At 41.4% G+C, this 24,202-nt stretch overlaps 1 protein-coding gene across 1 annotated transcript in view; it reads right to left on the bottom strand.

The window, feature by feature from the left end:
• The window catches only part of TRIM24 (tripartite motif containing 24), a 63,225-nt gene extending 40,712 nt beyond the window's left edge, over positions 1-22,513 (bottom strand). The window contains exon 1 of the mRNA XM_074164948.1: positions 22,141-22,513. Within this exon, the coding sequence (XP_074021049.1) occupies positions 22,141-22,513 (373 nt within the window). The remainder of the gene's footprint in view (positions 1-22,140) is intronic.
• Positions 22,514-24,202: the final 1,689 nt, after the last annotated feature.

The following is a 24,202-nucleotide window of genomic DNA, read 5'->3' as shown; positions in this document are numbered from 1 at the left end:
TTGGATTACATGTCCAGGTTTTGGTAATGGAGGGCAAGAGGGAGCTGCAGGAGTCTCCACTGTGAGAAGACATTGGGGGCTGCCGCCATGTCAGAAAGAGCCAACTCCAGACAGCTCCAAGATGGACCCACCGCTGGCCAAATCTGAACGCATCAGTAACAGTGATGGGATCCCTGTGCATGTGTTTAAGAAAGGGTAAAAAACACTGTGCAAAAGCAGTTGGGAGAGAGTAAGAAAAATGTGAAAGAGACAGACTTGCAGACACCCAGGTCAGCGAAGAAGGAGGGGGAGGAGGTGTTCCAGGTGCCAGAGCAGATATTCCCCTGCAGCCCATGGAGAAGACCATGGTGAAACAGATTGTTCCCCTGCAGCCCATGGAAGACAGCATTAGAGCAGATATCCACACTGCAGCCTGTGTAGGACCCCATGCTGCAGCAGATAGACATGCCCTGAAGGAAGCTGCAGTCTGTGGAAAGCCCATGCCAGAGTTCCAGGCAGGAGCTGCATCCCCATGGAGAAGTGCCCATACTGGAGCAGGTTTTTGGCAGGAACTGTGGGTTATGGGGGACCCACACTGGAGCAGCCTGCTCCTGAAGGATTGTATGCCATGGAGAGGACCCACATTGCAGCAGGTCTTGTAGAAAGACCCCATGCTGGAACAGGTCTTGAAGGACTGTATCCCATGGGAGGGATCCTACACTGGAACAAGGAACAAGCGGGCGGAATACGGAGCAGCAGAGAGGAACTGTTATGAACTGATCACAGCCCCCATTCCCATCCCCACTTGAGGAGGGAAGGAGGTCAAGTCAGGAATGAAGTTGAAAAGGAGTGTGAAGGAGAAAGTTTTTTGTTTGGTTGTTTTGGTTTTTTAATTTTTTATTTTTTGGATGGTAAGAAACAAACACAATCTATTTAATGGGTAATCAACTAGTCTTCCTTTCATTGAACCCATTTTGCCCGTATTTTTGTTGGTTGGTTTGGGGGGTTTTTGTTTGGGGTTTTTTAAAGCTAAATGCTTTAAGCTAGAATTCTAACTTAGTTGAAATGAATCCGAAAGAGATGCTGGTTTGTATGTAAATTTGCAGGTTTTATATAAAGAAGACAGCGCTTTGTCATATTGCAACCTTGGAGAGATGTGGACAATACATAATCTCATGCCAATTACAGTATCTGTACCCCTTCAGAGGTCTAATCCAGTTTAGAATATTGCTAACCATGGAGATCTTATGTTTCTTCCTTTTCCCAAGTAAAAAGGACTCAGAAGAGTACTGAGACAGTATCATCATCCTCAAACTAGTCTAGTAGATGACACTATATACTACAGTAGCTTAACAGAAATTTTATTTAAAAGATAGGAGGAAACAGATAGATGCATGCTACAGTAGTCTTTTGGTATCAACAATAAAAATGGAAACGGTACAATAAATATCAGCATATTAATGACGACCATTTTAATAGATTATTCTTATCTCAAATCATATTATTCATAATACATTTTGTATGTACAGTGATGATCCGATAAAGGAATCGCAGACGTGGTTTGAAACCCTTTTTTCTTCCTCCAATTGTCGAGTACAAAGGCTTACCTCAGACCGTGGAGAAGTATCCCCTCCTAGATCCTGTAGTAGTAACAAAACACACCACTGCACACTAAGCATTACTGCTCTCCCCAGCCTACTAATACACCTGATAGAGGAGTTCAACTTCTTTTGGTGCAAAAAGAGTCAGGTTGGTTTAAAGTCATTACTGACAGACAGTATTCAGATAGATGGCTGAAGCAAATACAAGAGCACGCATACAAGCTTTTTGCTAGCAAGCCATTAACTAACTTTTTTGAACAACCAAATGGACAATGATATTTTCCAAAGACATTTCTGCTTGTATTTCAAATGATAATATACAGGAATAATATATATAATTATATATGAATATACAATATTTATAATAATATACAGGAAGAAGGAATGCAATACAAAGGCAAGTAAATATAGCCCGAGCATTTTCTTACTGCATTCCATGTATGTATTTGCTTTAGATGTTCATTGGTACACCTTTTTTCCTCATCAACACTTAATTACATTTTAAACCTTTCCTTAAGCATGCATAGCATGCAATGCCTAAATTAACCTCTGAATTAATTAACATTTCCTCCATCAAGTCCCTCTGCAAGACACTTTCTTAGTGCTATAATGAATCAAACTTTTTTTTTTTAACAGTTAAGGTTTGGAAGCAATTGTGAAATAGCTTTCTAACCATGCTTAATCTTATTGCCAACACTTCCTTCCTCTTGTTTCAAGACACCTGTTTCCTGAATTGCGCTGCAATCTACTTCAGCGCTTTCAAGGTTGGGAACCCTAGTGAACATACTATGGTCTGTTCAAGAAGATTCAAATTCTGAGGAGCAAGATATCAAAGGCAATTTAGTTGATTTCCTTACATAAATTGGCAAGGAAGATAATTCATTCTCTCATGAAACTATAGGAGAAGCATACTATTTCATCCAAAAAAGAATTACATTAATGCTTTACAGGGGGAAAAAAAAAAAAAAATCCCCAAATGATTTTGCTCTTCATTCCCCTTCTCCCCTCAAATACCCACAGTTTTGATAAAAGGAACGAGGGCAAAAGAAAAAAAAAGAAAAAAAAAAAGAAAAATCTGGAAAACAGTAGCACAGAACATGACTTGTCCACACATTGTGGTATAATACAATGAAATTTCACTAATACAAGTCTTATTTCTACAATTGACATTTGCTATACCAACTTTATATTCAAGTACATTACCAAGTCAGCTCAAATCTAGCATTTTCACAAAAGACAAAAAAAAAAACCCAACAAAACAGTATCTTTAAATAAACATTGTCAAAGCAATTATAATGCAGTACCATCAGAAAGAACATCAGATTCAGGTTAGCAATTTGGATAATGCTGTCCAGGTTTAGCACATTCCTGGATGGTGAGGCCCTATTGTTTATCCTGATTAAACTGGGGGTAAGGAAGACCTCTAATTCCACATGAATGTTCTGACACTCCACTAATTCTTGTCCTAAACAACTCTAAAGGGCTTTGAGATATTTGTGTGTGAATTGAATAATACAGTTAGGAGTCTTCCAAGACAAAGTTATTTTTTAGTGAACAAAGTAATTTTCCTTCCTGAAGATTCTCTGAAAGATGACTTGCTATGATAGCAAATTGCCAGAAATAAAGAGTTGACACTTGGTATATTTAATGTCATCTCCTTTCAGAATGCCTGATGTTGCACTACACTCTAGAGACATAGGGAATAGCTGAGAAAACCAGATCTAGTATTACTTGTAAGAGAGGAAAAAAAAAAAAAAAAAAAAATATCACAGTCAAGCTACCTTTCCTATTCCTCCTTAGTGTGAGAGATGGGGAATTGGGCAAGAACAACCTCACATTTTCCTAAAATTGCCTGAACTAGCATTACCTACCATCATCTATATCCTGCAGTTTAAAGGAAACAAACGCCAAAGAGGATCCAGCAGTGACTCCAGCACACCAGAGCAGCTACAGTAGTAGTTAACTAGGGACCTTCAGCCAGCTGTTCCATTTTCGACTGGACTTATCCTTCCTTGGTTGCCTGTTTGCTTCAAACCCTATGTTTCCCTCTCAAACTTTTGTCAAGCTTCAGTCAGCTGCCTGTTGATTTGCCATCCTTCCTTCCGATTTAGAATATTCACTCCTACAGAACCTCATTTTCTATAGTAGTAACAAGAAACCCATTTTCTGGTTCTAATCATCATCTGTATTATTCACACCAAATGCAACCTACTGGTTCCAGCCCTGTAGTGCCCATCACAATAGGGCAAGTGCAGGTGGGAAGAGAACTAAGAAATTCAAAATTTCAGTGTGCTTGGGCCTTAAGCACTGGAAGGTTTAGTGGAACCAAAAAAAGAAAAAACACCTGAGAAGTAGAGAAAAAAGTAGAAGTAAAGAAAGTAAAGAAAGAAGAAAAAAGAAGTAGAGAAAAAAAAATCCCATGTATTGTTAGAAACAGGTTCCTCTGTAGCCTTAGAATCTTCAAAAGGGGAACACTGCAAGGGATAAGATAACACGCATTAGAATGCCTTTCACTGAGAACAATCCTGTTTTACATGGGCTTAAATTTTCAAATTTGAGAATCCTAACAAGAATTGCATAGTTTGCTCTCTTGTAACTGATCATTGCATAAGTATCCTCATTCAAAGGTATAACACAAAGAAATCCATTGTCTATCAAGAGGGAAAAGAAGCTTGAAAGCGTTTCTCCTCCTGTCCCTGCACACCGATGCAAGCTGAGGCAGAACCTAAGTCTAGGTAGGCAGTCCACGAAGCTTTGAGAGTAGGTAAGTACTTCTAACGTGAAGTTTGTAACTGTTAGTGTCTAACATCAAATCACCAAATCAGCAGGAAGTAAGATTTTAAAAGCATACTTAACTGTTTGTTCTTGCTTAGAAGAATGAAGTTTTCAAGTGTCAGGGTTTATTTTTGTCAAAATAATCCTGTAAGTTTGTTGGGTTTGGTTTTTTTTTGGTTTTTTTTGTTTTTGTTTTTTTGTTTGTTTGTTTGCTTGTTTTTGTTTGGTGTTTTTTTTTTTTAATGAAGCAAGCATTTCCACAGTGCTCCAGTTGGCAGGTGAAAACATATTACTTAACTTGGGAGGAGCTCCATAATCACCATCATGATTATTGTGAGGATGGTAAGTGACAAGATACAACATTTTCATCTACTCCTTTGTGCCAGGACAGTTGATCATGCAGCTCTACAGTGAGCTGGATCAAGAGCATGTGGCTCTTGAGCAGGAGTAAGGGGAAGACCTCTACCCTTTTCAGCGGCAGCATCCATTCATATAAAAATCAAGCAGCTGTGGGACCTTACATTCAGACTTTGCTTGAACCAGGCTCAGATACCACACTGCTAACAAAAGTAATAATGCTGGCTCCCCGGTCCATTCATTTCTATCCCACTCCAACACAAAAATTTATGTGCCGTGAAATGAGCTGGATTAGGGAATAGGACGTGGATTAAATGGGGTTGTGCCAGGAGAGGAGTGAGTTTCCACCGTAAGAGTTCTCACTGGCTACAGGCTCACAATGCATATGCCTTTTCAAGGAACACTAGCCTGCATTTTAGATGTGTAGGGGAAACCCACAGCACATTCCTATTCTTCTTCACAAGTTACACGCTGCATTCTCAGCAATACCATCTCAAGCCACTCAACAGAATGCATTTATGGCATATACTGTATTATTTCCAACTCGGTTCTCAATTTCCTGGGAGTACATTCCAGACTCCTGAAGCATCCTGAGACAATAGGAGGCTACTGCTCTGGTCTGCCCCAGTTTCGGCTCATTTGCGTCTTCACTGTAGCGAACAGGTTTCAGAGCCAATTTAATAAAGCCACTGGATAATCATTTGTACATCCAAAAGTGTATTTTTTCTTTGTAGATGCAAAGTGTTTTACTGAAAAAGGAGGGTATAAGGGTTCCCTTTCTTCAGTACAGATCAGTCAAAAAAAATACTAGTTTTGTGAAAGGGAGCTCTATTAAATAGTGCTTGCAAGCAACTGGTAACAAATTTTTCCTAAAATGACATAGTCACTACAGAACAAATTAATTAGGCTTGTGTAACGCAATTTTCCTCAGTTTTACAGGAGTCTTATTTGAAATTTTAACTATACAGATTTTGGAACAGAAAACACTAGCAGCAAGTCACACATACAGTTAAATACTATTTTTAAAAATAGACAGGCTAATTAACATTAATAGAAGGTATGTTAGAGACGGAAGATAGTGCCAGCTATAAGATTTTTAGTATAACTACACAGAAAATTAGGGCACTTCAATTGTGACCTACAGAATCTTTTTTCCTCTCATTGTGTATACAGAGACCACTAATATTTGCAAGGTTTTTCATTAAAATGCATGGGGTTGAGGGTAAACTGGTTATATTTACACAGGTCATGTTTTTCTGTTAAAAAAAAAAACACTTAGAAAACTTAATTCAAGAGATGGTATCATGTGCAATGATGTCTGAATCAATTTTAAAAATAATTACTGCTTTCCTCTTGTTTCTCATTAAGCCAATACTGGTGCTGCAAAATTGGCAACTTCTTCAAACCAGTTTGTTCCAGAAAAAGCTGCTCCTATCTAGTTCTGACAGCCTGCTGCTGCTAGTGGAGGGGAGATAGGTTAAACCAACAAGCAAGCACATCTCAAGGGGAAACTGGCATCTACTGCCAAAATACAAACATTCAAAGCTAATCTAACAGATAAATTTATTAAATTCTGAATGCTTTATTTACGACCCTTTAAAATGGAAATAGATGAAAACCAGACAAAGACTCCTAGCTGTAATCCCCCCTCTGGAAGTGTTACAGGCCAGCTTTTATGCTGCAGTGCATTGACTTTCTTGGAAAGCACTGCAGAGCTGAATTAAAATATTTCAGCTGCTCTGTGAAATGGTTCATTGTTTTTGCTATATGTGCCCAATCTTCAAACATTTCAAATATCGCATATTAGACTTCATAAATTGTAAATTTTGCAAGGCCTCCAGCCACTTCTGAATACCTTTAGAAATTCTGAAGGGAGAGTTTATGTTCCCATACAAGGCTGTCCAATGTATTTCCTTTGACAACACAATTATAAGAAGTGTCATAATGGTAACAAAGGGAAATACTGCTATTGTGGGACAGACAATATTTAAGTACAAGACGATGAATAAAAAACCTCACTGCCTCGCAATGAACATGCTTAAATGACGATGCAGTAGCTGCCAACAATTATGGCAATTGTCACTCCTGACTGTGATGAGCATTTCTTTCATCAAAATTAAAATACATTCTTTCAAGTCCTGAAATTGTCAAGTATTTCCAACTTATATGTAATGAATTCAAGTGTACAAGATGCAAGGATTTTTAAGATTCAGTGACACTCTTGCATCATTTTCTCTGAGCAACCTAGTATTTAATTTTTCAAGTCGTTAACATTTTGAGAATGGGTTTAATGCTGTCCAGATTCACACATTGTAGTAGAATACCATTTTGCAGACACTCTAGGTTTCTGTCAACAGTGCTCAAGTCCATTGTATCCATGTGCTTCTGGAACAAAGAAATTAATACCTTTCTTCCTGCAGAGCAACACATTATCATGTTGTTATTACTATTTTTAAAAGATCACTGGGGTAAAAAATTTCTGTTGCGAGAAACACTGGTACAGAGATGGTCCTCACTTTAAGAGTTGTGGGCATGACACAGCTAGTAGTCATTTCTTTGTAGCAAGAAATTTTGTAGTCCGGTCTTCTTTTTTTAGAGTTCTCATCTACTACCAGCTGACAGTTCAGTAGTTGCAGTACAATCCATCCACTACCAGAAATGATAGCTATAAAAAAAGTGGGTAAACCAACTACCTTTTGGGCAGTTGGAGCCAGTCACAAGCCAAAGAATCAAGCCTTTCTGGAAGACACCAAAGGAGGTGGTTCTTTTTAATCCGCTGTTGAAAAGATGAAAACTATACTCCAACATGTGACACTCTTCACTGTTTCACCCACTTCCTCTGTTTAGCCCCAGATACCATTATGTTCCTATCAACACTGAGCAGATGTGAAAATAAAAACAAAACAAACTTGAAAAATAACTTTGAAGGACCTGAACCACATTAAGGGAATCACACTGGATGCAGTAGTGGGAACAACAATAGGTAACAGGCTTTAGTCAGAGTATTTCAGGAGAAACATCATCCAGAACAGGAACGCTAATAATGCTAGCCTTTGCCTAGCTCTTGTTACTCCCTCTCTTCTTCGGGTGCTCAGGTGCACTCTTACAACCTGTTCTTCCACGAGTCTCCTCACAATCCCAATATGACCACCGCTCAATAACTAGAAACTACCTATTAGGACTTAGGAAACTAGTCTCTTGGCCCTCATTTTTCAAGCCACTAGCCTCAGGGGAGCAATTCAGGTGCCTAAACAGACATACCTAATTTGAGAAGGATATCCTGCCTGCCTTCCAGCTACTATTCCTGAAGGAAACAGGTCTCCTGTGGATTGTGCAGTACATCTGCCAGCCCTTTTTTGAATATCACAGGCATCCCAGAAACTCAGAAGTGGCAGAAGATGTCCCAGTTTGGACAGATGAATCTCAACTTGCCTGTCTACTCTATTCCACATATCTTTGCTACCGTGATTTCAAATTCCTGGTGCAAAGTACAACTGAGAGGCACGCAGAAGACCTCTTATTTAGTACCCAAACTGCAGTTTGTGGCTCCAAAGGAAGACTTGGTTACAATCACTCCAGTGTCAATATTCAGAACCATTAACTTGTTAACTGCAGCATTTGCTGCACCCATCTGCATCCTGCTATATAGATATCTGTTCTGAAATTCTCCTCAAAGACAGAATCCAAAAGCCATCAACACCTCTATTATGTTTCCTTTGAACTACCTCAAAATATAGATTACAGGGAGGTGACAAATATAATGGAAGTCTCCATCAACTTTATCCATAAATTGTATATGCAGGGAATGGATGTTCAACAGTACATAGAAATAATATGCTAATTTAGAATAACAAGTTCTGCTTTTGTTTAGGGCATTTTGTTTGGTGAGGGGGTAGAGAGAAGAAAAAGAAAGGGCAAGCTAGTATTAAAAAAAATATTTTTTTTACTAATTTGTATCTCTTCGATATATTCTTCAATTACAATATGATAGTAGCATATCTACCACACACAATGCCCAGGACTTAGATCCCCAACAGTGAGAAGGAAGAATTTAGTATGTATTTATCAATGATTTCTGAATATTTACAAAGGTACACTTTTAATCTGTACTGCAGTTAAGTCTGTTATATAACAAACACTTTCATTCTTAACCTGGTAATATTTTAAGGATTTCTAGATTATTTTTTTAAAGCTTGCTGTTGACGGGGACAGAAACAATGAAAGGCACAAACAATATTTGATGAAAATTCACACACTGATGAATGTACTCAGTAAGACAAAAAAACCAAAGATACTTATTTCCTGCAGTTTCCATCAGATAGGTCTGAGTGCTCTGCAAGACATTATTATTGGAATAAAAAAGTAAAGATTCGAGACATTTAATTTATTTGAGCAAAACAACCCCAAGATTCCTAAATCCAGTCTATTCTGACTACTTGTTACATACAAAAGCTATTTAACACTAAAGCCTGTCACATGCAGAATTCTTGCATTTATGAAAAAGTAACTCTTAATGGCAGCACAGAAATAACACTGATTTACTATGCCAAAGTGACTCCATAAAGTTAAACTTTGCAACTGAAAGATGGATAAAGTTTCATTGCAGTGTTGCCAAATTTTAGTAAGCGCGATTCATCTGAGTGTTGATTTACACCGAGTTCCCTTCATAGTCAATGCAGACTTGCTATGGATAGAGTGTGAGGAGATGTCCCTAAAACTCTCCCTGGGGTCAGATTAAGAGAGAGACAAGAGCTTGTGGGTAAGGATTAAGGGGCAGGCCAATATGAGGGACACTGTTGTGGGTGATTATTACAGGCCACCTGATCAGGATGGGGAAGCTGATGAGGCCTTTTACAAACAGCTGAAAGCAGCCTCGCAATCACAGGCCTTGGTTCTCATGGGGGACTTCAATCACCCTGGTATCTGCTGGGAAGGCTACACAGCCAAGCATGTACAGTCCAGGAGGTTCCTCCAGCGTATTAATGATAACTTCTCGACTCAGGAGGTGGAGAGCATCAAGGAGAGATGCACTACTGGACCTAGTTCTGACAAACAAAGAGAACATTAGAGGAGGACATTAAGGTTGGGGGCAGCCTTGGTTGCAGTGATCATGAAAAGATAAGAGTTCAGGATTGTGGGCAATATGCACAAAACAAGTAGGATTGAAACCTTGGATTTCAGGAGGGCTAACTTCACCTTTTCAAGAAACTGCTTGGAGAAATCCCACGGGTTAGGGCTCTGGAAGGTAGCGGGGCTCAAAAGAGCTGGACAATATTCAAATATCGCTTTCTCCAAGCTCAGGATCGGTGCATCCCTAAGAGCAGAAAATCAGGCAAGAGAAGCAGGAGACCTGCGTGGTTGAGCAGGGAGCTTCTGAAAAAGCTCAAGTGGAAGAAGGAAGTTTACACTGAATGGAAAAAGGGACTGACCACTTGGGAAGATTATAAGAATGCTGTTAGAGTATGCAGGGATCAAAAAAGGAAAGGCCAAGGCCTCCTTGGAATTAAACCTGGCAAGGGATGTCAAAGTCAACAAGAAGGGTTTTTTCAAGTATATCGGAGGCAAAAGGAAAACTAGAGAAAGTGTGGGCCCCCTGTTGAATGAGACGGGTGCCACAGTGACAGAGGATGCAGAGAAAGCAGAGCTGCTGAATGCCTTCTCTGCTTCAATCTTTACCGCTCAGGCCAGTCCTCAGAAGTCCCACACTTTGGAGGTAACAGAGACCGTCTCTGTCTCTGGAGACATTCAAACCCCGCCTGGACATGTTCCTGTGCAACCTGCTCTAGATGAACCTGCTCTGGCAGGGGGTTGGGACTAGATGATTTCCAGAGGTCCCTTCCAACAGCATATCATTCTGTGATTCTGTGACTTTGGTAATACAGTGAAGTCATGAGTCGTCTCATCCTAAAAGGAGATGTCTATACTTGGTCAGATGAATCAAACCTTTAAAACATCCACTTCTTTCCAGTAGTTATACTAATACCCCTATCCACTACTGGGTATCCAGTCAAATAGCAAAAATTCCCCCAATATCCTAAAACCAGTAACTAGAGAGGAGACTATCCCCCAAGTTATCTGCAAGTTACAAGCATTGCACCTTTGTATGTAGCTGTACAGGAATAAAAAGGCAATTTGCTTTATATTCCTCTGTTTTATGTGCCCAGTATCCCACAGCACTACTATAACGGTTCAAAAAAAAAAAAAAAAAAAAGCAAGGTGACCAGCTTTTTCCATTTCCCACATAACTCTAAGACTACAAAGCTGGAGCAACATATGCATTGTGAGATCCACACAGACTATACAGCCTCCAAGAACCAGCATTAATTAAGAAGCAGCACTGTTCCTTCTACTCTGACAATGCATTAATATGAAAATTACTGAATGTAACTAATAAAACATATTTCTTCTAAGAGATGTGCTCATTGATCAAGTAAGAACAAAAATTATTTCAAATAGCTGTCCTACAGCTCTCAGAAACCAGCAGGTTACAGAGGCAGCAGTGACAGTACTTGTATTCCCACTGTATATTTCCTGATATTCTCTCATGTTGTAATCTACAGTAGATAACTGAACCACAAACTAGACTTTGGTGGTTGATGTAAACATACACATCCGCTGAAGAAATCTAGTCTTCCTATGGTTTTCCCCATTTTCCCAAAACCAGAGAAGAGCTCCTTCAAAGGTACTTTTCCAGCATGACATTCTGTGCTAAGACTGAAACTTAGGGAAATTAATCTTCTACTGTCCTTAAGATTCAATTATCTATTTCCACCTTCTTGTGTCATACTGCCTGAAAGGACTGATCATACATTAGTTTAGACAATAAAGTTCTGGAAACATTACACTTTGCTTTCAATACCAGTTTGGGAATGAACTAGGATTATATTCTATTCCTACTTTATTGTTAAGTAATATTCACAAGGGTTCTAGCATTGTGGTTCTTAACCTACTTGGCTGGTCTAATGACAAACGAAAAAGGAAAAACAAACTACCACAACTTTAAGGCAGAACAACAGCTATTCTGACAAAGGTTTGAAGACAGATATACTGCAGCTCATAGCACCTATACTGTATTCTCAATAATTTAAACCAGTCAAAAGGCAGCCAAAGAAAACCTTATTAAATCTGATCTCATGCCAGTGGAATTGGAAGCAAGGAAAAAAAAAACCACACAGTAAATACAATCAGATTAGAACACAATACAATAAAACTGTTTTAAAAGTACTAGCATTTAGCTTGTTAAAGAGTCCAGACTGCATTCAGCTCTTGCACAAAGGGTAGAATGGAGGGAAGAGGACTGTCGTCGGTTCAATGCATTTGGGATATATACATAAAGTCTTCTTCATTTTGCCAAAAGAGCTTCTAGAAGGATTATTTTGAGATCTTTCACCTCATTGAATGTGAACAGCAGTGATAATAAGCTAGAAGACATATAAGCTACCATAAACTGTGGCTTTGCTTCTAAGGTTTATCTGGTCCCAATTACAAGGCTATTTCTAAGAAGAAAAAGGCAACAGGGGACTGTCTTCCAATCTGCAGTTGAACCTGCTCAGTCCATCAGAATACACAGAATTTTACTGATGGTGCCAGTCCCAACAGTTTATACAACAAATACTTATTTATTGAGTGGTAAGAGCAATTCTGGCAGGTAACTCTTATGATACAAAATAAGACCCTGTTGCTAGGGGGTTTTGTTTCATGTGACGTGCTAGAAGACGTGCTAGAAGACGTGCTAGAAGACGTGCTAGAAGACGTGCTAGAAGACGTGCTAGAAGACGTGCTAGAAGACGTGCTAGAAGACGTGCTAGAAGACGTGCTAGAAGACGTGCTAGAAGACGTGCTAGAAGACGTGCTAGAAGACGTGCTAGAAGACGTGCTAGAAGACGTGCTAGAAGACGTGCTAGAAGACGTGCTAGAAGACGTGCTAGAAGACGTGCTAGAAGACGTGCTAGAAGACGTGCTAGAAGACGTGCTAGAAGACCACAGGCCCTCCCACACATTCCACCCCAGGCTCTTTCAAACACTCTTTCACAACATTGGACTCTGCCTTTGCTATGAAGCAGGGAATAATCATTCTATTTTACAGCTTGGAGTGTAATATTTGAAGAAAGGGCTGCTAGCACCTCTGGACTCACATTCAGGTTGACTATGGGAAGCAAACTACAACTGTGTATCTGTATTTTGAGATAATATTTACTCACGCAAAGCTTAAAGCATGAGCTCTGAATCCACATTTGAGTTTCTTTTATAGAGGAGCTGAGGAAAAGCTAAGTAGAGCTTCTCAAAGGAGATCGAGTTCCTTTAACGTTTGATTAAACTAAACAATCAAAGCATTCTACATTATTTTAGGGGTTTCAAAGAAAGATTTGCTAGTCAGCAGGTTATAGCCTCACAGTCCCCGCTCGATACCAGCAATGGGAAGAGAAAACAGAACTGCTGATGGCCAAGTAGTCTGTAGTTGCTAAGCACAACTCATAGGCTAAAATAACTGAGAACAATAGTTGCTAATGTGTGATGAAAGACCCCCGACCAAGACAAAAGCAAGTGAGGAAAAGAACTACTGAGGGCTGAAAACCAACTGCTTAAGCAAGCAAAGGTGTTACTGGAACTGGGAAGCTGTAAACACTCAAAAGAGCTAAATCTAACCCTGAAGATTTAGCTACCTCTAATATTTCAACATATTAGCTCCTCTAATATTGGAGGAGCTATGCTACCTCCAATATTTCAACATTCCCAGGAAATTTAGCCATTACTCAAGTCCTATCGGACACTACATATCATTACACGGGCCTATATTAATTCAACAAAGCTTGTCTGCTAATTAGACTGTCTCAGCTTCTGAATGATCAGTTGCCCACTACCCTAATCACTTTGGGGCTAGGGAATGCTATGAATTTCAACTTTTACTTGAAAACTATTGAGACAATAGTTACAAGCCACAGAACTTTTCCAAAAGGCAAAGATGATTCAAAGCTGCTTCCACTTCTTTTTAAACCAACTGACTAGGAGGGCAAGCAATTTACACTCCTACCTTACTTTTTGGTTGTTTTATTTTTTCAACCTGGACTCCGCTATAAAATGAGTAAACTACTTGCTAAAGTATGGCCAATCTTGTATACTTCTTATTTTGAGCAACAGGCCTTTTGTTGCTGGGTAAAATTAGAACCTCGCTCCCACTTTAAAATGTCTTATTCTCCAGCCCCACCAGAGCCCTGCAGCTCTCTACTTCTCTTTCTTCCCACCGACTCACGCCCTGGCACAGATGCCAGCATTCCACCCCCGAACCAACATCATCCGCGTTACTTAGTACCCTACCCTCACCCAGCCAGGTCAGCAGCAACCTAAACGTAACATGAACTTCTGTTAAGCTGGCTTATAGCATTAGTTCAACAAACTTCAACTCTACACATCCTTAACCATGTTGTGACTCTACAGCAGATGTCTAGAAATGAATTAAGCAGATTAAGTGAACTTTTAAATTTATTACATGCTTTCTGAACTCAGGTTGACATCCTAGAAAATACAAGGGTTTTTTCCAAGTCAACATTTACGGAAAAATAGTCCTGTTTCTTTTTTACTATGTACAGTACAGACAGATATGTAAGCTCATTGGGAAAACACAGTCACTTTTCAAATTAGGTAATCATTTTAGTTCAAAGGGTATTTCAGCTCCAGTCTTGGTTTATTCAAATTGCACTATATTCACTTGAGAGACTGCAGTAGAAAGGGGAACTCACCACTTTAAAAAAAGTTGCCTGTGGCAACTTACTTATTAATCAGAAGCAGGAAATCTTTCTACAGTCAGAAAGCAAATGGCTCGGTTCTCCTGTCCATGTACTCCCACTTACATAGAGGGGTCAGCACTAGAGTTGCAGATTTTTTTTGAAAAGAGGATGTGCATGTGACCTAAATCCACTTTAGAAATAAGGGCCCTCAAAACCCATGAGTGCAGTTCAAACATCTGAGCCTTCCCTACTGTCTTCCTTTTTTCCATAGCCCACTGATAAACTTCAAAAATAACTAGAAAGCTTGTTTAACATCAGTCCTCTATCATAAGTTAGTAATGTATGCAAGGTAATACACAATTTTCTCCCACATAAAAGCTTCAAGAAAGTATTTACTTGAAGCACTGGAAAGACAGTATCAAGTAATTAGGAACATTCTTTTGCTCAACCTTTGGTTTCGTGCTTGACTTTACAAGACTTTCTTTTTAAGAATGGTGTAATTTTCTTAGTTAACTTCACGGAACTGTCTCATGCCTTCTTTGATGGTAAACATTTATGTTTTTATACGTTCTCTCTGGCCACTAGAAAAAAAATAGATATTTAGTCAGTTCAACTATGACACTGACTTCTTTGAGGCATGTTTGAGCTGTAAGTATAAACAGTAAATGACTCCAAAATATACCTTGGTGCTGAGGTAAATCTTTCACTGGAATTTTTCTATGAAAACAATTTTTCTGTGACCTTTAAATTAGCCAAACAAAAAAGAATGTATCATTAAACTGTTACAGCAGATAAAAGTTAAATAGGAGATAGTTAAGTCCAGTAGGAGATTTTGCTACTATTCACAGTTATTGAGGTTTAGGCTGGGCTGGCCACTAAACAAACGATAGATGCCCTCTGTTAGACCCTCTTCCCTCCCAGAAGGAAGGAAGAGAGAATAAGTGAGAGACACTTACAGGTTGGGGGGAAAAAACCTAAACCAGCTTTAATGAAATATTAAAAATAAAATAAAATAATACTAATTAAAAAATAATGAAACCTACACAAATATATACAAAACCACTATCGACCTCTCAGAATGACTATCATGTCACCAGCCAGCACTGGGACTGGATTTAGCAGCAGATGGGAATTGGATTCAGGAATGCACAGATTGGGATCAAAGGCAGAAGAACAGACACTGGCAATCAAAGAAGAAAGGCTGACCCTTTGATCCCTCAGCTTTTATACTGAGCATGATGCAGATGGGATGAAATACCACGTTGGTCAGTTCTGAAACATCTGTCCTGTCTGCTTCTCACCACAGGTGTAACCCCTCTATGCTTTTCTGCTTCCAACCCTTCAACTTGGTACATGAGATGAGCTGACCTTGGTTGTTACAGCAATAAGTATAAGCAGGAGCCTCTCTGCATTCCATTCCTTGGCATTAACTATAAACATCAGACCTTATCTGCTAGAAGCAGACACTGAAAAACAGGCTGTTAATTTCAGAGAGTGTAGTTAGTTAGGAGAAACTTAACTGAAAAGTAAAATTACCAAAAAGGAAAATTGGTTTTGTTCTAACTCAAACCAGGACAACAGTTCCACCGGATCATATTCACCTGAAGAACCCTGCCTGACCAGCACATTATTGTTAGGAAATCAGTGATAACTACTGCATTTCATCTTACTGTAAAAATTTTGTAAAAGTCTAAATTTCCAATTTCAGAAATAACAGATTTTTCATAAGCAGTTAGTTATTCATACTGAAATACAATCACACTAAAATCCACTTTAAATTCTCCCTGGTTTTCCCCTGTCTTGTTTTCAGATTAGATATAATGGGCAAAATACCAGTTTCACAAGTTTACTGTTACTGGGAAATTCCACTAAATAATATGGAAATTCCATCTACAGCATCTTAACACAAACTTGCACAACCCTGGCACTAAGCTTTTCCTGCACAAAAGACCAGCTTCTTTAACAACACTGCATTCAAAATCAAAAGTTTCAAAAAAATTCCTTTCTTAAATTTAACAAACTGAGTCAAGTTGAGTGAACATGGCTACTTCAGCTATTTTGATAACTCTTTTTTTTTTTTTAATAACTTCTACAGTCTAACTTCTAAAAGGCTGTAATAATTCAAATTCATAATTCAAATGAACCTGGCTACATCACTGCAGTTGTTTTAACACTCATCTGATGTTCCTGAGGGCTTCAGCTTTTCAATCTCCCACTTTCTATGGGTGAAAGAAGCAAGAATGCAAATGCATCTAACCTACCCTCAAAATACTATTGTGGAGGCATACATAAGATAATAAGCATATATAATATGCTTAAAGAAACCATATATTGGAGCAAGCATGATTAAAGCTTCTTTCAGCATCACGTAGTTGTCTACCTTAATAAAGGCTGACTATGTCTACAGATTTTTGTGGAATTCCTGGTAGAAAAGAAAGCAGGAAATTTTGGCAAACATATCCTCTACTTCAAATTACGCTTGAACAATCAGTATCAGATACCATCATATATATATATCTTGAAAGTATACCTTTTTCTAAAAGAAGGGCATTATTATTAGAAAAATAAGAGCCTTCTCCGGATTGTTTACTGATTTTAATTTTTTACTAGTTATATGACTTTTTAACCAAGAGGTTTCCCTGTTATAGGCTATCAAAACAATAATATTATATTTCATCTCTAACAATGCTAAATGGTTTTCACGAATGCAATCTCTGGGGATCCAGGAGTTTTCAATTCAAAAGTAAGGACAAGTCAAAAATAGTATGAAAACTAGGCATATCTTTCCTGTATATATTCCTATAACATATATTATTTTCAAATATCAGCATTCCCAAGCCTCCTTAAGTTTCTTACAGATTAAACAATTCAGTTCTTGATGGCACCACAGCAGAAATAAGACTTGTGAAAGGATGCATAAATACAACCATAAGTTTTCAATTGCGAGTGTATACCCAACACAAAATATGGGTTCTTTGTAATGGCAAAGGTGGAGAGAATTTGTTTTAAACAAGTGGCAATATAAAAGCTGAAATGGAAATAATCATATGTAGCAGGTAGATTACATCTTCTTAGACTACCAAGACCTGGAAGAAAAATTGATTTTCAACACAACAAAGCTCAAATGAAACTATTATAGCCTTCAAACTAACTAACAAGGATCCTAACCACTATCAAACTGAAAGAGAGAAAGAATATGTTACATACAGGGAAATAATAAAAATTAAGTTCATTTCAAAAGCAGTATTTTCAAGGTCAAATGAAGCAATGACATCGGAAAGTCCAGATATCAAGATCAGACGAGAGTCTGAAAGTGTTTAAAGCTGTCTGGATAAGGACTGACCGTGGGATGTAACAAAACAGCAGATGCCATTCACATACATGAGGTGATATCAAGGGTTAGGTATTCATTCCACGCCTCATAGAGCTCCAAATTGTATTGGTAAATTAGTATTTCTGGGCATTAATAAGCTGAAATATGAAACATGAGCATCACTGAAATCCTTGTTTAGCAGCTCTGAAGTATTTATTCCTTAATTAACAGCAAGTATTGAACATATTTGTGTTGTTAGTCTGGACACTCCCCAAGAATTTATATCCTGGGAGTGTCCAAACATTACACACTTTTTAACAGCTTCATCTTGATTTGTTTGCTAGTAGGTTTATCTACAGATAAAACATAGGAAAAAAAATTCCCTCTACTATTTTTGGTACCGATTAAATCATTTATTAATCATTTATTAAAATTTATCCATGATTCCTCCATAAAACTTTGCTATGCATTTCTATTCACAAGTTTTTCCCCACACCAGTTCCCAATCTATTTCAGCTACAAATTGATGATAAAGAACAAACAAGGATGTTTACAACTGAGATAAATAGTTTTGAAAAGGAACAGAATCTCAACCTTTAACTGCACAGTTACCACGTACCTCTTTCACATTCAAAAATTCCACAAGAGTACTATGATGTCCAGATGCTCCCCACATTATGAATGCTGTCCTTTAATTAAGTATAGGCTACTACACAACTAGTCATTGAAGCACCACCCAGCCCAAAATCTGGACAAATGGCAGACTCTAATAGCAGCCTTCTTGTATGCACCAGTTACAACTCGCACAATCAAGTAGTAAAGAATGGCCATTTGAGAAAACACACATGAAGTTAGCCAAGATAGTGGCAGTGTCTGTAGACACTTCCTCACAAGCTGGTATCACATTTACAGGCCCACTGTTGCAGCATTCCCCACCACTCATAATGTTCTGTGCCCGGCAATCTAGTTTTTTGGCAATGCAACAACAAAAACATCACCTACACCAAATAAGTTGCCATTGGACATTCAGAAAACAAGCAGTGAATTCTCCAGTGTTAAGACCACTGAAGGCTGACACACAGCTGATTGTACGGTTCCTGAAGTTCAAGGTGTTGCACAGAGATCAGGAACTCAAGTTTTCTTCTATATAGAAATTATTTTAGTTCAAAACTGAATGCATGTGGCAGTATAGAGTATATCCATGCCAAATTGCCTTGCCACCGGCTTACTTTTGCAGGAAGAATACTGATTAACAACATCCACCACAGGTAACTCCTTCACATGTCTTGACACTTGTCTTTGCCATTACCAATGCTGAACACCATATTCAAGTGAACAGAACTAGAATTCTTAATTCACTCTAGGTCCTTATGTTTGAATTACGTTTTTTTCCATGGCAGTAGTTCACATTAGTTGTTACTATCTTCACAGAAAGAGAACCAACATTCTCCCAAGTAAACTTGTCTGTATGTTGGAAGTTGAAGGTGCACATTATTCTACTAAAGCGATGGACTGTTTCTGCTTGAAAGCAGTTTACTGAAGACAAAAAAAAAAACATACCCAGATTATACTTGAAACTCAGTTCCTCTTTAGCTAGCTGTTTCTCAATTAATTTGGGTATTAGCACAACACTTCATCTCAAGGCTGGCTCAGTGAAGCGCTTTTCAAATCACATCCTCTCTTTCGCTCAAGACAGACTCCCTTCTGCCAGTCCTTCTTCAGGCTTCTTTTTGTGCAACATCTTACTGCTCAGCACGTGTGCATAAGCAGTCTGTCTGCTTATCTTTTGGGAGCTTTTCATAGTTTGTAATTCCATTGTGTTCCTCACCCAGGACATTCCTTCCAGCACAAATAGCTTCCTTGCTGTTCATTTCTTCAGTTTAGTCACAGTAATCTCGTAATTTACATCATGAGAGGCATTTACTATCCAACTTTCTCTGCTTATACTCTTCAGTTTATTTCTTCAGGTCACTCCTCATAAACATTTTGCACAACATATTACCAGAAGAGGTGACAGATTTGCACTATTTTGTCCTTCCTTCTATCTTCTGAGAATTTAAGAACTCCTCCAAACATAACATTTTTCCTCAATACAATCAGCTTTAGACCCTGATATCTTTTTTTTTTTCTTCAATCCTAACTTAAGTTTGTACGTTTTTTGTATGAGGTGGAAGACAGAAAGCAGTCAATGCACATCATCAAATTAGGCCTTAGCTAGCTAGCATACGACCGCTGTCATTTTAACTGCGCCAAAATCATAAGACAAGACGCGAAGAATGCATCAAGGAGAGTATGACATCTGTGTAAGTTTCTCCTTCCTTGGACAAGGAATGGTAGTGTGGAGGCATGAAAATAACTTGAAAGGCAAGTTGAGACGGTAAAAGTGTCACCAAAAAACAGTATGTCTGTAAATTTGCAAACAAGAAATATATAGTGTATAATTAATTCATACGGAACCAACTCACACAGTGAAAAGAAGGGAATAGGGCTACAAGTTTACTGTTCCTACGATTCCTTATTTTAGCTATCATTTGTCCTCTCAAGCAGATATTTGAATAGCAGTAGTCTTTTCATTCTTACGATGCATCTCATTTCTTACTCAACTACAGACCCTAATTTCTGCTACATTTAAGTAGAACATCTGAGCATTGAGCTGTGCCGTTCATGACCTCAATACTCATAAGATGATAATTATATTGTCTCTCAACCTATGTTGCAACCCCTGAGCTAGCTGCATCTCTGCCCCCTTTCTCACTTCCAACAATCTCATCTTGAAATACCTCCTCATACACCAAAGTCTGTGTTTTTTCTGTTCCTCTCAGGCAGAACTTCACAGTTCTAGTCTAGATGTAAGAGCAGCAACATCTCCTAGACCAACCAAGCTTAAATATACTAGCTTTGGGTCTCACAGATTTTCCTATTCTGGAATTTCTGACTAGGCAGTCTGACTACTACATAAATTACATGCTGAAATTAAAGACTGGATGAATACACTAAAATAGACATCCAGGTAGATGAAGACGCTCCGCATATCCTGTTAATAACACACTCAGGACTTTCTCAGATATTCTCAAGCAAGGCTGTCCCAAATATTCCTTTCCTTCAGGAAGGTGTTCCTTTACAAATCGCTGTAAACATTTTGCATATTCAAGTTGTAATCTTTCTGGTCAGAACTGCTGGCAGGATGGTAAACGTTTCCTAAACCCATTTAAAGGACAACGACCAATATTTGCTCAAGAATGGCCAATCTGGAATTATTACTTCTTTCTTTATGTAGCATTTTTCACCTGAGTCTCCACTACACATCCCGGTAAGCACAGCCTCCACGAGTACCTACAGAGAAATTCGATTTCCATTGCACCTTCTTTTCTACACAAATTTCTCCAGGATCTTCACCCATTTCCACTAGAGGATGCTTATTTGCACCTTTCTCTAAGATGGAAGTTGGCCTTTAACAAAACAAAGTGACCCACTAGACCGAAAAGGGCTAGGAAAAAAAAAACAAACAAAAACAGAAACAAAACATTAGGAAAGTACTTTCAGATTGTAGGAGTTTATTACACATCTTCTTACAGCATTGACACATGCTACCGTGTCAGTACATCAGCTTACTGAAACTTCCTCACGGCATTCTCCCTTCAGCGCAACAATTAAACAAAGTTTAAGTTGTACATCCGTGCATTACCGGATCTGTCCGGGCTGCCGACGAGTGCTCCCGCTTGCCCGCACTCGTTACCGCCCGGCCGCTCAGACCCTCCCGGCCCAGCGCCGCGTCAGGGGGACGGGTGACACCCGCGGGGCTCCCCCCAAGTGACCTCCAAACTGACCGCCTGGAAACATTACTCCAAGCAAAAGTCTTGTTTTCTCGCTACGTTTTTCTGCCTTCGTATTAAGGGGGGGGTTTTCCACCACCACCACCCCCGGCAAGAGGCAAAAGCAAGCCCCGCTGGGCGCTGAGTCCCCCCGGCGCCCACCGAGGGAGGGTCCCCCGGCCCGGCGGGGGGAAGGAGAGGGACGGCTGCCGCCGCTGCTCTATCCACACTACGAGGTCCTGGGAAAGTAAATTACTGCCTTCTTCCGAGGTGGGAAATTTAAAAAAAAAAGAAATATCATAATACTTTAAAAAAAAAAAACGAACCAACGACACCACAATCCCCCCGCCAGCTTTGGCGCTGGCGAGCAGCGAGCGCAGCCCGCCCCGACGGGTCCCTGCCCCCCCGGCAGCCCCGCGGCCGGGCACCTGCACCCCGCCCACGGCCCTTCCCAAGTTCCCGTCGCGACAGGTCCCCGCCCCCTACGTCTGTCACGACACACAGGCCTCCGGAAAGCGGGGGGGGGGGGGGGAGGGAATGAAGGGAGAGAAAGGGTCGGGGGCAGAAGGGCCACTTACCGGGCGTGCAGTGCAGGGCTGAGGCCGGCGAAGAGCCGGGGGAGGAGGGGGGTGCCGGCAGCTGCGGCTCCTTGGGGGTGCCGGCGGCGGCGGAGGGGATGGTGGGGGGCAGCATGAGGTAGCGGTCGGGCTGCGGCAGGCAGCGGAGGCAGACCGAGTGGAGGCAGGGCAGCAGCTTGGGCCGCCGGCTCTGGATGGGCTGCCCGCACACGCCGCAAGTGTCCAACAGGTTGAGCGGGGCCGCCTCCCCGCCGCGCTCCGCCGGGCCCTGCCGGCTCTCGGCCTCGTTCTCCCCGCTCAGCGACGTCGTCGCCGCCCCCGTTCGATCCGCCGGGCAGGGCCCCCCCACCGCCGCTGCCGCCGCGTCTTCCATTGTCCTGCGCCGGCCGCCGCCGGAGAGCTGAAGGGAGGCGGAGCGGCCCCGCTCGGCCCCGCCGCTTCACGCCCGCCCGGTCGCACCGCCGCCCCCCCGCCCCGCGCTGTTTGTGTGCTTGCCCCGGGACGAGGCTGCCCCGCCGCGCGACACGGCCAACGGCCGCCCGCGCCCCGCCCCTCGCCACGCCGCGCCACCCGCCCCGCCCCAGTGCCCCCGCCCCTCCCGGCCACGCCCCCCTCCCGCCACCGCTGCCGCCACCGCCTACGTGCGGAGAGCGCTTCTCTCGCCCCCACAGGAACTAGCCCCACCGCCGGCGGAAGCCACGCCCTATAGGCCACGCCTCCTTTTGATAAGCCCCGCCCCGCCTTCTGCCCGGGGCGGTGGGCGGGGCGCTCACCCTCGGCGGCCCCGGGGCCGTTCTGGGCCTGTCAACCACAGGCACGACCCTACCGGCACCCGGGGCCCTGCACCCTTCCAGCCCATGCACACTGCCTGAAAAGCTTCCTGCCGGTCCCACTGGACCCCGCGGTCCTCTCAGCCCCGGCCCAAATGGCCGCCATCTCATCTGGGCAGAAGGTGTGGCGGCCTAGCCACTAGCTGGGCGTGAGGCCTTCGTCCCATTGACAGGTCATTAAGGAGGTTGTCCTCCTCCCCCACGTCACACACACGGGGGTCTCTGGAAATGTTGGCCCGCATTCGGTTTGGCAAAGCATATCGGCGCTACCACATGCAGGCACATTACCTGAGTGACTGTAATTGGGGATGGGTAAAATTAAAGAAGGCAGAAAGGGACCTGGGGGTGTTGGTGGACAGCCGGCTGGATATGAGCCAGCAGTGTGCCCAGGTGGCCAAGAAGGCCAACAGCGTCCTGGCCTCTACCAGGAATAGCATGGCGAGCAGGACTAGAGCAGTGACCGTCCCCCTGTACTCGGCACTGGTGAGGCCCCACCTCAAATACTGTGCTCAGCTTTGGGCCCCTCACTACAAGAGGGACATTTTGATTCTGGAGCGTGTCCAGAGAAGGGCAACGAAGCTGGTGAGGGGTCTGGAGCACAAGTCTTATGAGGAGAGGCTGAGGGAGATGGGGTTGTTTAGCCTGGAGAAAAGGAGGTTGAAGGGAGACCTTGTCGCTCTCTACAGCTACCTGAAAGGAGGCTGTAGCGAGGTGGGGGGTCGGTCTCTTCTCCCAGGTAACAAGTGATAGGACAAGAGGAAATGGCCTCAAGTTGCACCAGGAGAGGTTTAGGATGGATATTAGGAAAAATTTCTTCACAGAAAGGGCTATCAAACATTGGAACAGGCTGCCCAGGGAAGTGGTGGAATCACCATCCCTGGAGGTATTTAAAAGACAGGTAAATGTGGTGTTCAGGGACATTGTTTAGAGGTGGTTTTGGCAGTGTTGGGTTGATGGTTAGACTCGATCTTAAAAGTCCCTTCCAACCATTCTATGATTCTATGATTCCACAATGGAAAAGTACAATTCTAGTTTGGATGCAACATCTTACTGAATCAAATGCTTTAGCTTAAGTACACGTGCAGACGCGAAGTGCTGCTCACACATTGGCCACAGATGAATCATAAACTGATCCACACTCCTCAGAATATTCCAGAAGTCTGCACTTAAAATCCCAGTGGCCAGCGTGCTTCCCGCTTCCTTGCCATCCCATCAAGACCCCAACATTGCAC

This window comes from Numenius arquata, chromosome 2 (genome assembly GCF_964106895.1).
Source record: "Numenius arquata chromosome 2, bNumArq3.hap1.1, whole genome shotgun sequence".
NCBI classification, from domain to species: Eukaryota; Metazoa; Chordata; class Aves; order Charadriiformes; family Scolopacidae; genus Numenius; species Numenius arquata.
The sequence above is the reverse complement of the archived record's forward strand: the minus strand, read 5'-3'. Positions and strand labels throughout refer to the sequence as shown.